This window comes from Pelecanus crispus, chromosome 3, assembly GCF_030463565.1.
Source record: "Pelecanus crispus isolate bPelCri1 chromosome 3, bPelCri1.pri, whole genome shotgun sequence".
NCBI classification, from domain to species: Eukaryota; Metazoa; Chordata; class Aves; order Pelecaniformes; family Pelecanidae; genus Pelecanus; species Pelecanus crispus.
This window is the reverse complement of record NC_134645.1, coordinates 36,075,725-36,091,747: the sequence shown is the minus strand read 5'-3', so window position 1 is coordinate 36,091,747 and position 16,023 is coordinate 36,075,725. Positions and strand designations below refer to the sequence as shown.

At 44.2% G+C, this 16,023-nt stretch overlaps 1 protein-coding gene across 1 annotated transcript in view; it reads left to right on the top strand.

Annotated features, from left to right (window-relative positions):
- The first annotated feature begins 894 nt into the window (after positions 1 to 894).
- Positions 895 to 16,023, top strand: part of SMYD2 (SET and MYND domain containing 2) — a 29,668-nt gene continuing 14,539 nt past the window's right edge. The window contains exons 1-5 of the mRNA XM_075708123.1: positions 895 to 1,076; positions 4,227 to 4,290; positions 11,728 to 11,838; positions 13,481 to 13,541; positions 15,719 to 15,843. Coding sequence (XP_075564238.1) covers positions 895 to 1,076; positions 4,227 to 4,290; positions 11,728 to 11,838; positions 13,481 to 13,541; positions 15,719 to 15,843 — 543 coding nt within the window. The remainder of the gene's footprint in view (positions 1,077 to 4,226; positions 4,291 to 11,727; positions 11,839 to 13,480; positions 13,542 to 15,718; positions 15,844 to 16,023) is intronic.

Sequence of the window (16,023 nt, the reverse complement as noted above, 5' to 3'; positions counted from 1 at the left end):
TTGGCCAAGGCCCTGGCCTGACTCTCAAGCTGGCCCAGCTGCAGCAGGGCTGGGCCGGCCACCTCCGGAGACCCCTTCCCCTCGTGTTTTGCGATCTGCTGCCCACCCCACCCACATTCAGTGGCCTCGCTGCCTCACACCGCTGGAGAAATGGGTCACGCAGGGGTCCCTCTGCCGCCGCAGCCCTACGGCGGGCGGTGTGAACCAGGACGGGCGGTGGGGGAACCTGAATGGCAGCGGACTTGCATGAGCCGAGCCCTGCCCTGGTTACCAAGCAGGGCCGTGCCACCTGGGGCCCCCGGTGACCGGCACAGCAAAGCCGCTCCCGACTGAAGGGCTTCGCCTTGGCTGCCCTTGCCGCCGCTCCGGGTGCGGGCTGTGCGGTTGGTGGGGCGAGCCCCTTCCCCGGGGCACGGGCTGCTCCCGATCCGGGACGGGGCCGGGCCTGGGGGAGGCTTCCACCGCGCCTGCGAGCGGAGGTACGCGTGGGCAGCCCCCTCCCCGATGCCAGCCCACGGCGGGTGGGCTGAGGCGGCCGCGGGCCGGCCAGCTCTCCCAGCACGCCTGCCGGGCCCAGCAGGCCGAAGCTGCCCCAGTCCCTTCCAGCCAGGCCCGCCGCGGCCGCAGCGGGAAGCCGCCTTCCTGGGTGCGCAGCCGCCGGCCGCCCTCCCCGCTCCCCGCCGGCTCGTCCCCCGCCGCCCGGAGGAGGCGCTCCCCGCGCCGCACGGCGGGCAGGGGCAGGCGGCAGCCGCCCTCCGGCGCCCCGCGGCGCGCTAGGACCCGGCGGGCCCCGGCCGCGGCCTCCCCAGGCGCCCGCTGCCGGCGTACGCGGCGCGGGAGGGGAGCCCGGCGGAGGCCTGCCCCGGCGCCCCTTCCCTTCTTCCCCGCGGCGGGATGCGCTCGGAGGCGGCGCCGCAGCCGGGCGGCCTGGAGAGGTTCATCAGCGCCGGCAAGGGCCGGGGGCTGCGGGCGCGGCGGCGCTACGCCGTGGGGGAGCTGCTCTTCAGCTGCCCGGCCTACGCCGCCGTGCTGACCGTCAGCGAGCGCGGCAGCCACTGCGACGGCTGCTTCGCCAGGTAGGGCCGGGGGAAGGCCTGGGGCGGGCCCGGCGGGCGGCGGCTCGGCGGGGCCGGCCCCGGGGCGGCTTCTCGGGGTTCGGCCGGCGGCGGATCGGCCCGCCCGCGGCCCCCGGCCGGGGCCGTGTCAGTCAGCGGCGTGGCGGCCGCTGCTCCGCGGGCGGGCCCTCTCCTCGGCGCCGCCAGTGCTGGTCACGGCAGCGGTGCCCGCACAAGGTTTGCCAGGGGGGCTCTGGGCGGCCCTCTGCAAAACTTTCTTCCTCGGCTCCTGGTGCTCTGGCGGCAGCGCCGTGATGAAACTTGTAGCTCGCAACTAGGTTTCCTTGCTTAACAGTTCAGGAAAAAGAAAGAAAGAAAGAAAAAAAAAAAAGTTTTGCTGTTCACATGCTCTGGCAGTTACGTAGACGCGTGCGTAACTTTGCTGTCACGGCAAGTTTAATCCAGACCATCTGGTTTTGTAGGTAACACTCACTGATTTTAATGAAGTTTTGACCAGAGAGAAGGGGACTGTGATTGCCAAATTCACATTTTGCACTTCCATGGTGCAAATGGAATGCATGCGAATGAAAGATATATATCTGTAACGAAACATACAGAAATATCTGTATATTTCTGCTTCTGTATCCGAAACCTTGGTCTTCTGGCAAATTACTTTTACTAAGGCAAAGCACGGGCAGGACGAGAGGTTGGTTGTCGCACAGCTGTGAGCATTTAAACTCGAGTGCTCCCTGCGCTGATGGCAGGCCTGCTGCTGGGCATTTTGTGGCTCCTGGCTCTGGCAGGCTGTGGGGTGCTCGAGTTTTCTGGAGGCTCAGCAGCCGCCCTCCTCACCTGCATGGAGGGGCGGTTTGACCTGCTGCAGGTATTCCAGTGGTTGCCGTAAACCTCTCAATGCCAGCTGCTGTAGCAAAAAAACCCCCAAAACCCTGCAGTTTAGGGTTATCATTAGAAAATTAGGCATGGATGTGACACTGTGGCATGTCACACCACGTTTTTAAAAGGTATGGTACTTTCCGGACTTCTGGCAGCTTACTGAAGAATTGCAATGCTTGCCTGGTTATAACTCAGAGCAAATGTTAGCGTTTGCCTCAGTAAAGGAAAACAACTGTTGTACTTTTGATATTTTTATCAATACGTAAGTATTGCTTGCATATGTAGACTGAGAGGCAGACTGAAGAATGTAATTATTACACTCTAGTAGGTCTTTTAATCTCTTGTCCTGTCATCTTAACTCACTTATGCTTTTCATTTTCTTCTCTTTTCTCTTGACCTTGCCCTTTTTCTTTCCTCATTACATTATCTACTTGTGTGGCTTATTCACTTCATTCACCCCTCTCTTTGCATACGAGCACCTAATATAGTTCCTAGTGAAATCAGTAAAGCGAGTCCCATTAATTTGAAGAACTGTAGAATTGAGGTGATTTTCCTCTCCTCCTTTGCACCAGTGGCTTTCCCTAGCCCCTAAGTTTTGGGTTAGTTTTTTTTTTTTTTTTTTTTTTTGTCTCTTGTGCCTAACCAGAAATTCCCTTGTGCCAAAGAAACTGGCTGGTTTTGTTTATCGCATCCAGAAGATTTTTCTCTGTAAAAGGACCAAGGAATACTTTTTATGCTCCATTGACATAAAGTAATGTGGTAGAGATAATAGTTACCTCATGGAATAGCTTTTAAAGATCATTTCCAGGAGCAGCCTCTTTAAACGCTGCTTGTTCTCCATGAAAGCTTCTCCCATGGAGCTCTGGAGGAGCACAGTGATCGAGGAATACACTGAATGCAGTACCACAGCAGTTACAGTGGGGTAGTCTGAAACCTATTTCACACTAGGGTGACGAGTTTCCACTACGAGGAAAGGTATCTCAGTTGATGTAACTTGATCTGTCCATGCCCAGAAATGTGTTTTGTGTCAGTGCCCTGTTGCATTGGCACTGAACTAGTGCATACTAGATTCTGAACTGTGCTTCTTGAACTTGCGAAGAGGAGGAAGTTGTGGGCTCAGCACTAGTCTTGGGAAGAGGAACTTTGCTAAGTGGTCATAAAACTGTTGTTGTGAAATGGGCAGAATGAAACTAGAGTGCTGTATTTGGCTCTGATGGTATTTGTTACTTTAAATACACAGCTGTGCTTGAGGTATGTACTGTCAGCAAGCAGAGTCATGATGTTAGCCTGACTCACTCACGTTGCACCTTCTACTTTGCAAGAACAATCAGAGAATGTCAAGACTTGCTACGCTTTATGGACTCCGAATGTCAGTGACCTCTGAAGTGTTGTACACTATCATGTTGTATGAGGACACTCACCCTTGTTTTACTCCAATGAACTTACCTCAGTTTAAGACAATTTTTTTGCCATTTATACTGGGGAGGGTGTGTAGACATTCTAAAATATTCAGTACTGCTGAGAGTTCCCTATTGCTGTTGCACCAAAATGTCACGTGTTGGGTAACACATGCTCTGTTTTTGATGGGATCTGCTACAACACATGCACCTTGAAGCAGAAAAGGACCTTCCTTTTGGCAGTTCCCTGTGTAGGGTTATATACAAATATAAAAAAAGGAGAGCGCAAGCCTTAGGTCACCTTAGAAATACACAGATATCAGAGCAGACATTAGCAGGACAGTAAGAGGTTGTATGGTGATAGGCGATCAAACAGTGTATTTAATAACGCAGTATGTTTTCTTGGTGTTGGGAGGTGGTTACTCACGAAGCAACGGTCATGCTTTCTGTAACCAGACAGAGAAGCAATAGAACAGGCAGAGCAGAAGCAAAGGGTTAATATTGCTGAGCAAGTGTACAGAGCAGTAGGGAAGTTTGGAAAACAAGAAAAAGTTAACTATCAGTATGCATCATATAGTGACAAAAAATGATGCTGTCTGAAAACAGCATAGAATAACGTATTTACAAACCCAGCAATTTGTTAGGACAGTGGAGTGCTTTTGCATAATAACAGTTGTTAGGAAAAACTTGCTTTTGAAACTCTAAACAAATAAAAATAGTGTCTGCTATCAGAAGATGGGGTTCAAGCTGTAGTTATAGTATTCTGAAGAAAATACAGTTTTCACTGTGAAATGCAAAATACTGTGCAAAAAGTGATACAGAATACATTCATATTTCATTCAGACTTATACAATAGAATAACTTCTGTTTTCTTTTTAAGGAAAGAAGGATTGTCCAAGTGTGGAAGATGTAAACAGGCCTTTTACTGCAATGTGGAATGTCAGGTATGGTAATGCAATTTGTGAGGATGTGCCGGGAAGGAGGGCGGGGGTTGCTGAACTCCATTTTTTGTTTGTGTGGCATTGATAGTCTCTAATTGTAGGTACGGTTAATAGTAGTCCAGCCAGTTTCAGCATCCCACAGATGCTGACCATGGAGTTGTGCATTGGACAATTACAGGATTTGGATATGGTCTGTGTGAGTCTTTCAAGATCAGTAGCTTGGTACCACTGAGACTTTGATTAGAGCTGCCTATCAGCCCACTAATTATGTCTGTGTTACTTCTTTAAGCACAAACCAGATAATTTAACATTAGCTTGTTAAACTGGTAAGACAGTCTGTGTCTAATGGAAAAATCCAATCACTATGTAGGTATCTTAAGGGTTTTTTGTTGGGTTTTTTTTTAGAATCTTTGCAAATATTTGGGTGACTACAGCTGACAGTAGTCATATCCATTGAAACCTACCATGCTTTTCCTAACTCACTCATTCTGGCAACTTTTATTCTTTACTTTGTGTTTTAAAAGCCCCTGGAAATAGAATATAAACATACACTAAAGTAGAGCAATATGAAGACATCCAGAACATTTGCATGCAGTTTTAATTCCATTTTTGCTTCAAACTAGAATAAAAAACGCTCAAAAAAAATTTTTTTTGCCAGCACTATATCTAGCCTTTGTGGGCTGTCAACTTAATATGGAAGAATTATCCAGTTTACGTGTGAAAAATTCAACTGGCTTGCTAGCTAAATAATGTAAGCTATGTAAGATCTGTGGTGCGGGGCAAGAGTATGGAACAGTGTTCATGAAGGATTTGTGTCACCAAAGGTCTGGCATGCAACTATATGTTAGCTATAAATAATCCAAACCTTCTCGTACATGGTAGTGTGAATGCATGGGTTGCATGCAAAGTATGCTCTGTTGTCATTATCTGGACAGAGATGTTGTGGTTTGTGCTGTTCAGTTCCCAAGTGCTTTGGAGATGGCTACTGCTTTTATTTCAAGGATGTATCTTATTCTTCCATTGCACAAGTTGCAAAGCAAGCTTAGCCTCCCCTTAGTTTTCCTTTGGTTGCCTCCCCAGATTCCTGCTTTCCCACAGTGTCTTTGTGAGTTGTGGGTGAATCAAATGGCCTGTTGGTTTTGAAGCACCAGGAGGACTCAAAATGCTTAAATAAGTTTTTTATAAAATTTGCAGTAGTTCACAGAATATTGAAAGACTGACAGCCAGCAGTTGCTGGGAAGAAACAGAATGCTTACTGTATGAGCATCCTTAAGGCTCTTGAGAGAAATCTGGATGAGTGTTAAAGACAGTGTAGAGAAAACCCATGATTCATTCATGAGAAATGCTTATTTGTAAGAAATGTTTCCATATGACGTTATTTCTTAGGAAGCTTTTAACTAGGTGAGGGAAGGAAATAAACAAAGCAATTTATTGGCTGTTTAGTGCTTTTTATCTGAGATTGTAAGTTTCTTCTCTTACCATATAAAATTCACAATGGTTCGTGAAGCAGGTGAGCAAGACTTACTGAAGTAGGAAACCTCAGTGATTTGTGCCAGGAAAACTAGCAAGTAGATATCATGGTGCAGTAGTAGAACTTATTTCTGCTCATCCACAGTCCTTTGCTTTTACCTCGCAAGTCCCTTCTTCAGTGCCTCCCTCAGCGTCCTGACTTTTAGCCTTGACAAAGTTTATACTTTTATATTTAGGAACAAGGAGGTTTTTTTCCTCTCTTTCCCCTGGCTACAGTCTTGTACATGTATTGCTTTCTTAATTTGATTTTTAAAAAAAATTTTTTTTTTTTGGTGGTCAGAATGCTCTTTCTCTAGTGGGGCATATTCCAAGAATAAAAAACTGAACGGCTCAAACTGTGTGTCCTTAAGACTGCAGGAGATGATACTCAGCAAAAGCCTGTCTGTCTGATAAGTTAATGAATTAAAAGCTTTTCTACCTGTTGGTGTGTAGTATGGTGCTTTAGATATAAAGGCCTTTTTTAGATGTTGCGATGTCTAGACAATAGTATGACAAGCACAGGTACTAGCGCTTCACTCTTACTTGTGATATGCATACGGGTTTTGACTCTCCAGTTGATATAACGTTATCTTCCATGTTTTGGGCCCTTCTGAGTCAGTCTGATGAAATTTATGAATGTTGCTGAGATTGAATTCTTTGACATTCTTTCAAAGTTACCTTCAAGCGTAATATTCTCTAGAAACTGGTCTCCACTGACTATACGTGCTGCACAGACAATCTGCGCTGCGTCTTCATCCCTGTCTTGTTCAAAGGCACTTTTCAGCAGTTCAGCAATTCTTTGTCAAAGCCAAAAAGGACATCTGTGCCTTGATATTGAACTTGTAATGCTGGGATGTACGGTAAATGTGTCCCTTTTGCCTCCATGGATGTGATTCTTCTTCGTGCAACACTGATAAAAGGGCAGGGCTGTACTTGAGAATTGTGATGGCATTGTTAATTTGATTTTTATTTTTTTAAGTTAATTTTCTCTGTAAATCCATGTTTTCTTTGCTCAGTTCAGCTAAAAATTACAGGTACCCAACAAAGACATGGTATGATTTCATATCTTGGTTAGTACCTTGTTACTCAATATAATTCAGTTTGACAACTGTTTATCACATGAAGTATACTGTATGGGATAGAAAACCAAATTTTTTGACCTTTCTCTTTTCTTACTTAAAGACCTGCTATATCACAATTCATAGGAATTCTTTCTAGTAGTGGAGAGAGATGGATCAGAAGGAGACAAGAGAAAGGCGTCAAAGTGTGCAGCAGAAAACAAATTTTTTTGATGTCTTTTTCAGAATTATGGATGTTATAACTGCAGACATCTTCCTCTCTCTAGTGTGTTTCTGTTGAATGAGATTCCCCCTCCCCCGCCCCTTTCAGAATAACGTGGTTATTGAAGGTAAAGTTAGTGACACTGCATGTATTTCCCACTCTGTTAGGCCATATAGTATCCTTGTTTTGAGGTTCTTAAAATACTTTCCAAGTGTTTAATGAATGAAGCCTCACAACAGCCTTCGTGGCATTTCTGGTTTTGGAAATGGGCTGTAGGTACACAAAGATACATTGACATGCTGAAGATCCCCCAAGTGGTAAGAGTGCATCTCCTGCCACATGGCCAGGTGTTTGATGCATTGACCAAGTCCTGCTTTGCAGTATAATCCCTTTGCCCTGGTTGCTGGGAGAGGTGGTGTCGCACTGTAGTGCGAGGGACTGAACCCAGGGGAAGACGAAGTCTTGCAGTGATATAGCGGCTGATTTGTTCAGGGCGCTCTCTGTGCACACACATACGCACACACGCTGGCCCTGCTGCAGTTCCCTTAGTGCTAACGTGTCTTTTGCCTGGTTTGGTCTATTATTTTGCTTTTAAGATAGATAACCTTAAGCTTGACGTAGATTAAACTGGGTGTTTGCAGAGGTGTAGATTCAGTCTCAGACGCGGGGCACGTGAGAGTGGAAGTTGTCTCTGCTGCCTGTCCTTGCTGCCTTGAGTGTTTTGTGGGTTGGTAAGATCTAGCCTGTGTTTGCTGCGTCTTTCTTCTCCCAGCCCCTAATCCCGTTCTTTTAAAAGGGTTTGTGATTTCCAGCTGATTCGTACCGTTCTGCTCTCCACTATTACCTCCTCGAAGCACAGGCCTGTTATTATAGTAGTGGCTTTCAGACCCCATCTGCAGCTGTTCGGATCTTGACTTCTTAAATTATAATAATTTTAGTCAAACAGCAGGAGACCTGTGCTCATTTTTTCTCCTCAGAAATTAGCTGCTGAAACACTCTGAAGAGAAATGTTTTAAGAGGGTTACGTGGTTGCAATTGTGGAACTGGTGAACTTGAACCAGCTACTGGAGCTCCTCTTTCTGTTATTACACATGACTATTATTTATCCCAGACAGAGTGGAGATCAGCTAGCCAAAGTGCAGAGAGAGATGTTTTTGTCATGACTTTCCATATTTGAAATATATTTCGAACAAGATATTTACGGGTTTTTCTTAACATGTCATGCTAAAGAGTGCTGTAGTTGGTATTTCTGGAGTAAGGGAAACATGTATTTTTAACCAGCTAGTAAGCCTCAAAATGTAGTTGTAGACCTGGAATTAGCATCAAGCAGGTGTGTTTTAAATGGGACCATGTAGCAATTGCCCACTCTTCTCTGGTGAGCTGTAGAAAAAATACTAAATTCTTGCTGTAATGGTTCTCCACAAGAGGAATCTGACACTGCTAGACCCTGCTTGAGATTGCCTTGGGGAATTGTCTGTCCCCCTATGCAAAACCTTTCTCCATGTAATTTTTTTTTTTTGATAAATGTCTCCTGTGAACCTTTTGAACAGTAACTCATGGAAGTCAAATACCCTCTATGGCCCAGCATTTGGTAAATGATGGTAGGGAAGGATGGCTGTGAAGACATGTAACTCGTACCTTCACTGCTTGGTGAAGGACTGTCTCAGAGAACTTTACTGGATAATACCAGACATCAGAAGTTGCCTCGCTGAAATTCAATTAAAGAGTTGGATGCCATTTGAGCATAATTGGGCCATAAGCTTTTGAAGAAGTGGGCTTAACCCCTACACTGGCTTGCCCAGCATTTCTGTCTGCTATTTGTGTTTATTTCTTTTTGATCAAGTGAAATACAACAGAAATTTTACCTCCTATTGAAAAGTCCATGTGAGGAAGGAGGTACAAGGACATTTGTTTGGACTTGAGTCTTATTTTTTTTGAGTATTACATTTTGTGGTTTAGATTTTTTTTTTATGCTGAGCTATATGTCAGTGTTCTGGGAATTAATCCAGTAGTCCTAAACGGAGGAATCTTTTTGAAGAACTTGGTGGAGAAGATTGTTTCCATGCTTTGATGTGAAAAGCATAAGCTGTAAAGAACTTCCCTTCCAAAAATGTTGTCACTCACTCCTAAATGAAGGGAAAAATACTGTGGATGTAATGAAAATAGGAAGAAAATATCATTAATGTAGCATTAGGGATTCAACTAGAACAATGCTACCTGTTATAATTCAAACTACTTAGAGAAAAACGTGGAAAAGAATGCAAAATACAGTCCTGCTGTGATCGCAGGGAAAGCTGCTGTCACAGTGTTTCCATCCCAGGTATTACTCAGTCATCTGTGCTCTCTCTTCTTGTGGTGTTTCAGGCTTTTATCTCATTTCACACAATTCAGCCATATCTTGTCCCTTTAACCTCCCTACTAGTTCATATAACTCAGTATGATTCTGCCTGGGGAAAGATTTTCATTAACAATGGGTAAAGAATAAAGGGAACAAACGGATTTTTAAAAACACTGCTTTGAGACAGGCACGTGATTTTGCATATTGATTTTTTTTTTTTAATCAGGTAATCTGTCCTGTTTGTTTAACCAGTGTGTATGGATGCGGGTCCTACAAAACTTCAGGTTCTGTGCCTAAGCTTCTTGCACACCCAGCAATCACGCTGAAGCTGGTGGGCATTGTGGGTGTGCAAGAAGGGGTGAGAGATGACGTCTCCTTCTGTCTGTCGTCTTAGCCTTTAGCCTGTGGATTCCTAAGCAAAGGCTATCGGTAATTTTCCAGAAGTTCTTGGGGCATGCATAGGAAACAGGCCTCTCAGGGGACGTGTTTTGTAGTGTGACAGCTGTAGGAGAGTTGAGAGTGTAATTTCACATGACATGATTGTAGTGTAATATACTATTTTGGTTCTCCTGGTTTGTATTGCCACGTCCTCTTAGAACGTTTACACTGGAGATTATTTCAAGCAGCCTGTATGTAGGTTTTTTTGGAAGTACCATACTGACATATCAAGGACAATGATGCTGACATTGTGAGGGGTTGAATACCCGTGCAGTGTTGCACTGCTTCAAATCCTACATGAGGCTGGGGTGGGTGTTCGCCTTTCTTTTCCCAGCAGAATAAACTCCTAAAGCTGCCCATGCCCAGAGCAATTAAAACAGCCATTTTCAATGGAAGAGTTTTTTAGAATTTTACTAACTGGAATTAGTGATCTCAGCTTTTGTTTTGATCTGCAAAACCTGTAAATAAGTGGACCAGCAAAGACAGGAGACACTGGGGGTCCCGATTCAGCTGAGTATTTGAGGTACCTTCGGTTGTCCTATGTGGCCTCCAGCTACAGCTCCCACAAGGCCTGCATCTCCCAGTAGACCTGTATCATGTCTGCTGGTCCTGCCTAGATGTTTTAGATAGCGTAGGGTGTCTCAAATGGCTCTTGCCATCAGTGGTTAGGCAGCTGAGGGAAACGGTGTTTATTCTGTTCCTGCCACTCAGTCACTCTGATGGGCTATAATGAATGACTTTTAAAATTATTTAAAATTTTTTTTTTGAGTGGGCTAACATTGGGTCTGTGATACTAGGTGAATCACAGTAAGGGGAATTAAAAACTTTCTGGAAGCTGCAAGAAGTTTTTCAAGTTTTCACTTTCAATCAATTACAAATTTCTGGGATTTGTTGTGATTTCTTTCCTCTGCTACCGTTCTCCAGCAGTTTAAATCTGGTCTGAAAACAAAACTTGATGTCCCTATACAGGCATAACACTATAGGTCTGTTCTAACACGCTGCTATAAATGTGTGTCTGGGATGAGATAGAGAAATAACTAACTGCATTGCTTGAATATAGAAATAATAATGTTTCCATGTTTGAATAAATAAAGAAAATAAACTTTGCCCATGCAAGGCTCTGTGTGCCAGTACAGAGTGTTAATCTGTGATTCCGTGCTTATCTTTGAAAGTTTCTATTGCTTTGGGGGGAATCTGTAGAGTGCCAAAAGCCAGTGGCTTGTGCCAGCACTCCAAGCGTTATTGTATGTTGAGCTAGGAATATGCTATACATTCTTAACTGAAAGGTGTTTGTCTTTGTTAGTTTGTTTTCATTGCCTAGCTGTACTCTTATTCTACAACATTTGAGGAAAAAATCTGATAATTCTATTCAGTAGGTCTGGTTTTGACCTTACATATACTGATTCTTACAGTGATTGTGAATCCATTGACTTCAGACACATTACTCCTGATTGCACCAGGGTCGTCTCATAATGAGGGGCCAAGGTATTAAATGGAAATGAACCCAATAAAGCCATCAAGCTCAGACCTACTCTGTCCTCACGTGCTTGATCTGAACAATAAGAACTGGTGATTTATAAATCATGTTGTCTGTTTGCTTCTTTGTCATTTAATTCTTTTTTTCCGTTGAATAAATGAAGATGTTCTGACCTTAACTCATCCCTTGTGAATGTGTTTGAAAAAAGCAGGATAGCTGTACCCCTTAAATGTGACTCAAGCTTTTGTTCAGATTTAGTGAGCGTCATCTTATTTTTTTAAAGGAAACACATTTCACTTGACCTCTAGGATCTGGCAGGACTTGCTGCATCCTCTTTTGCATCACTTTATCTTCGTGGCTTTTTTTTTTTTTTTTTAATATTTTTCTACATTTTCAGAAGGAAGACTGGCCAATGCACAAGCTAGAGTGTTCCGCTATGTGCGCTTTTGGGCAGAACTGGAATCCCTCGGAGACCGTGAGGCTAACAGCGAGGATCCTTGCCAAACAGGTGAGCGGGAGGCTAGGCTTGGGAGGTACATTCCTACTCTGGGTGCCAGGGAAGGCAGGAAAATGAAAATTGACCGACAGTAACTGTCCCTGCAAAAGCACATGCATACTAGCTTCCTGTGTACAGACGGTTGTAATACAGAGCATGAGCAGCTGAACAAGCTGACCATCAGACCACTGCAGCAGCGTCAGGGCCACCATAGTCCAGCTGGAGACTTTTGGGGGAAGATAGCAAAAGGCTAATTAGGTTTTAAGCTGTGTAGCTGTAACTTATGATCAAGGTACTGTTGAACAGAATCTGGAAAAGTTTCTCATAGTTTCACAATGTGCATGATGTTTCAGCCTCCATTCTGGTAGACTGCAGCTCTTGGTTACATATGTGGGCTAACACCAAGGCCATGTCGGTGAAGAGAAAGAAGAATGAGACTTGGTATATATGGTTAAATTCTTAGGAATGCTCGTAGTGTTACGTATCTGCAGATGCTGATGTCTTTATGAAGCAGTTGCCTGTCATACTATTTTTCAGCTATAACTGCGTAGCGTTGTGTAGTATATAACTCCCAGTACATTTGTGAGTCAAGAAGACCTCTGAGGTATTCGGCTTTAAATGTTTACAATTACTGGAGTTAACTGGTGAAAAACAGAGATTGAGAAAGAAATCTCAGGCCCTTGGTCTTTGGAGAAAAAGGATATTATTAGTAAGGAAATAAGATTGCAATGTCAACCTCCAATTCAGTGTTCCCTAACTATATGGATGCTGAGGATAACACAAGTGCTTACAGGGAGGGGACAGGATTCATGAGTTTCAAGGTTATTATGGTGTGTTTCTTTGTACAGCTCTAAACTCTCTGCAAAAACAAATCCTCTTTGAAGCGTATTTGTGTGATTGAGGTCTGCTTATGTGACAAGGGCAACCTGGATACTGTATGTAGTGAGGATTTTGGTGGCCTGCTGGGAAGGTAGCTGCATACTTGCTGTGTGTATGGGGGGGGGGGTCTGTGTGTGAGTGTATGTGTGTGTGACTTAATTAAGGCGTGGTTTAGTGGTGATCCACAAACAAAATCGAATGTTTAATGACAAAAAGTCATTGGAATAAATTTGTGCTTTTATTGCTTACAGGGAGGGGGGAGAACCCTACATGTCATATAAAAGCTAAATATGCAAACCATAGTCCCTGAACCTCAGCTGCTGGGCCACCTGCAAAGCCATATTTAATGGCCAAGATTACAAAGAAGTGGCCTTAGGCCAACAATGGAGCATTGCTTTTGAACTCTGTCAACAGTCAGTTTATTCACTTTCCTCAAAGCGAAGCCTGTCTCCTGCCTGCTTGCTATTGTTAGCAGCTTTCTGGGTGCCTAGAACAAAGCAAATGACATATTTAAAATACTGTTCAGTTTATGTATATAAATTTGATAGGAGTTAGTCTTTGGCTGCCTAATTGGGTGCAGAGAGAATATTTCTATGGCTTTACTAAGGGTAGTCAATTTAACTCATTGCTGTTCATCAACTTCTGTAAGTTCCATACAGTGTGGATTTGAGTTTGTTTTACAGGTAGGAGTTCCCAGTATACGAATAAGCAGACAAAACTGCCTGCTTGAAACCTTAAAATATTTTCTTGTTGTTTCTTTCCCCTGTATTGCTAGAAAACTCACCCTGAAAGAACAGAGTCGGAGAAGCTGCTTGCTGTAAAAGAGTTTGAATCACGTAAGTAAAAAACGCTTGCAGGTAAACAGAGGCAGTTATCTATATTCATGATTTGCTTTACCCCCCAGCCTCCCTCCATCAAAACCTTTCAGAGCATCCCACTCCTGTTGGAGGAAGGGGGTAAACAAAGAGAATTGTGGTTCCTCATTTTTTGAAAGTGCAGTGCTCTTATTTCTTCTTCCCCCCCCCCTTGGTCACTTGTGGGGGCTGTGAAACAGGGGTGAAAACCTAGACAGAATTAATTATGTAGCATACATCCATCTGATGGCTTTTCTGGTACTCTTGTGTCTTTTGAGAATTGTAATGTTGTAAAATTAAAATAGCTGGTATTTGTTACCAGGAGGCATAAAATCAGAGACAGCACAGTTGCTTGATGGTGACAGTGACTAAGGGGCTAATTGCAGAACCCTCTGGACTGTGCTTCAGTATCTGTCACTGCCAGTCAAATCTGACATGTTATATATGATTGTGTTGAAATTCCATGTCCTAAATGCTCCAAAATAATCCAAGGAAGGAGATGAGGCAATGGCTTGCTTTTAACTGGAAGGCTACTGTTTGCGTCCGGTGAGGCAGAGTTAGAAATTGAGCAACTAGGGGACTAGTAACCATCTTGGCATAGTTTTCCCTGGTCTGTCATTTCTCTTTCTTGATGCTGGGGGTAATATACAAGGAGACAATAGGTTTGTATATTCACATTTCTCACTCTGATGGTTTCCAAAACCCTTTACAAAATGCTGAATGAATGCAGTCATTGCTAGGACTTGAGGTAGCAGAGTAACCAAGCGTAGCAAGATTACAGTCTTATTTGCTTCCTGGACAAAAGCTCCTGTCACAGCTTTTGGAACAACTGGGGAAATAAGGGGGAAAAATGCCAACATTTGACTTTGCCTAAGGCAAGGATAATTTTTACAGGTAGCTTAGTAGGATTGAGGTTGAGGAGGATGGGTAAGTGCTGAAGTAATTTCTGTATATTCTTCTGCATTGCAGCTTGTCTTCAATAATTTATTAATTTGGGAGCTAAAAAGCTGAAATGATTTTCTGTTGTAATGTCCCCCTTCTCCTCTAGCAGCCTTTGTTTCATTCCTGGTTTTGTTAGTAAGAACCCCTTCTGCCTTGTTGACTCTCCTCATCTCTTGGCTCACTTTTACCGTGTTCAGCAGTTAGTTGCCTTACTCTTTGCAACGCCCTGCACAGGAGAGGAAAAGGCACCTGGCTGTCAGTTGGAAGCTCAAAATTTCTTATTTCTGATTTGTCCTAATTCTCATCAAATGGTCCCATTTCATTTCCTCAGTACTTTTTGTGACTCTCCTGTCATTCACATCTGCTCTTACAGATCATTTTCCCCTTCTTGCAGCCTTTTCTCTTCCTGCATGTTTTTCTCTCTGCTATTAATTTGAGTTGGACAGGGGAAACTGACGAATTGCTGGCTCTCGGAGCAGGAGTGAGCTGGTGACACTGCCACTGTGAGAGAGAGGATTAGGAAAAAAACTTCCCAACACTCTGCTCTTGAGGAGAGAGAAGGGACCAGGAGTATATGGTTGATCGCCTAGCTTGCTGTGCACGGACCCGGCAGAAAAAGGTTCAGTAGCCACAGCTTTGGCTAGAACCTGTTGTAGGCCTGAGGGTAAATCTCTGAGCAAACCCATAAGGGAATACATGTGGCAGGTGTGCTTAGACATTTCCACAGGTGTTCCTGCTGTCTCCTGTTATCCTCAGATATCTGGAGGTTAAACACACCTCTGTTGATGGTCACCCTTCAGCCCATGGAGATATGGGCATTCTCAGGTAGCTCATAAAGTCATGCTAGCTGAGGATAGCTACCCACAGTTGATAGGCTTCTAGAGGGCCAGGGCTGACTGGTCTGTTTGCTAGGGTTAACAAATGCATTTTACACACTGTTACCCTTCTCCCAAGAAAGGGAAATTCGTGTCCAACTACCCGCTAATGCAAAGATGTTAGAGAATGCTTTTTAATACTGCATGTTCTTGTAGTGCACCTGTGGCTTTGGCTGAAGCAGCATTACGTTTATGGAAGAACAGACACTTCTTGCAGTACTTCAAAGTAGCTGTTCCTCGAGGGGTTTCTGTTTAAGTCTGGGCCTGTTCTAACGTAAGTCTAGCTGCAGTTTACGGGGGAGTGTTCCTGTTACTGAAATGGAATGTATTCTTTGTCCACAGACCTTGACAAACTAGACAATGAAAAGAGAGAGCTGATTCAGAACGACATTGCTGCTCTTCATCACTTTTACTCAAAGCACTTGGAGTACCCTGACAATGCTGCCCTTGTAGTTCTCTTTGCACAAGTAAGTTGGCTAGAACACAGCCTGCTTAGGTGGATAGTGCTGTAGGATTTTAGCTGTTGTGAAAGGGGAGAAATGTTAATGGCAATGGAAATGGTAGCTCTTTGCTTATTTTAGGGAGAGCTGAGTGTGCTTGATGGAGAAGATCCACTTTCTTGACCAGAAGTGGCTGGACATGCCCCA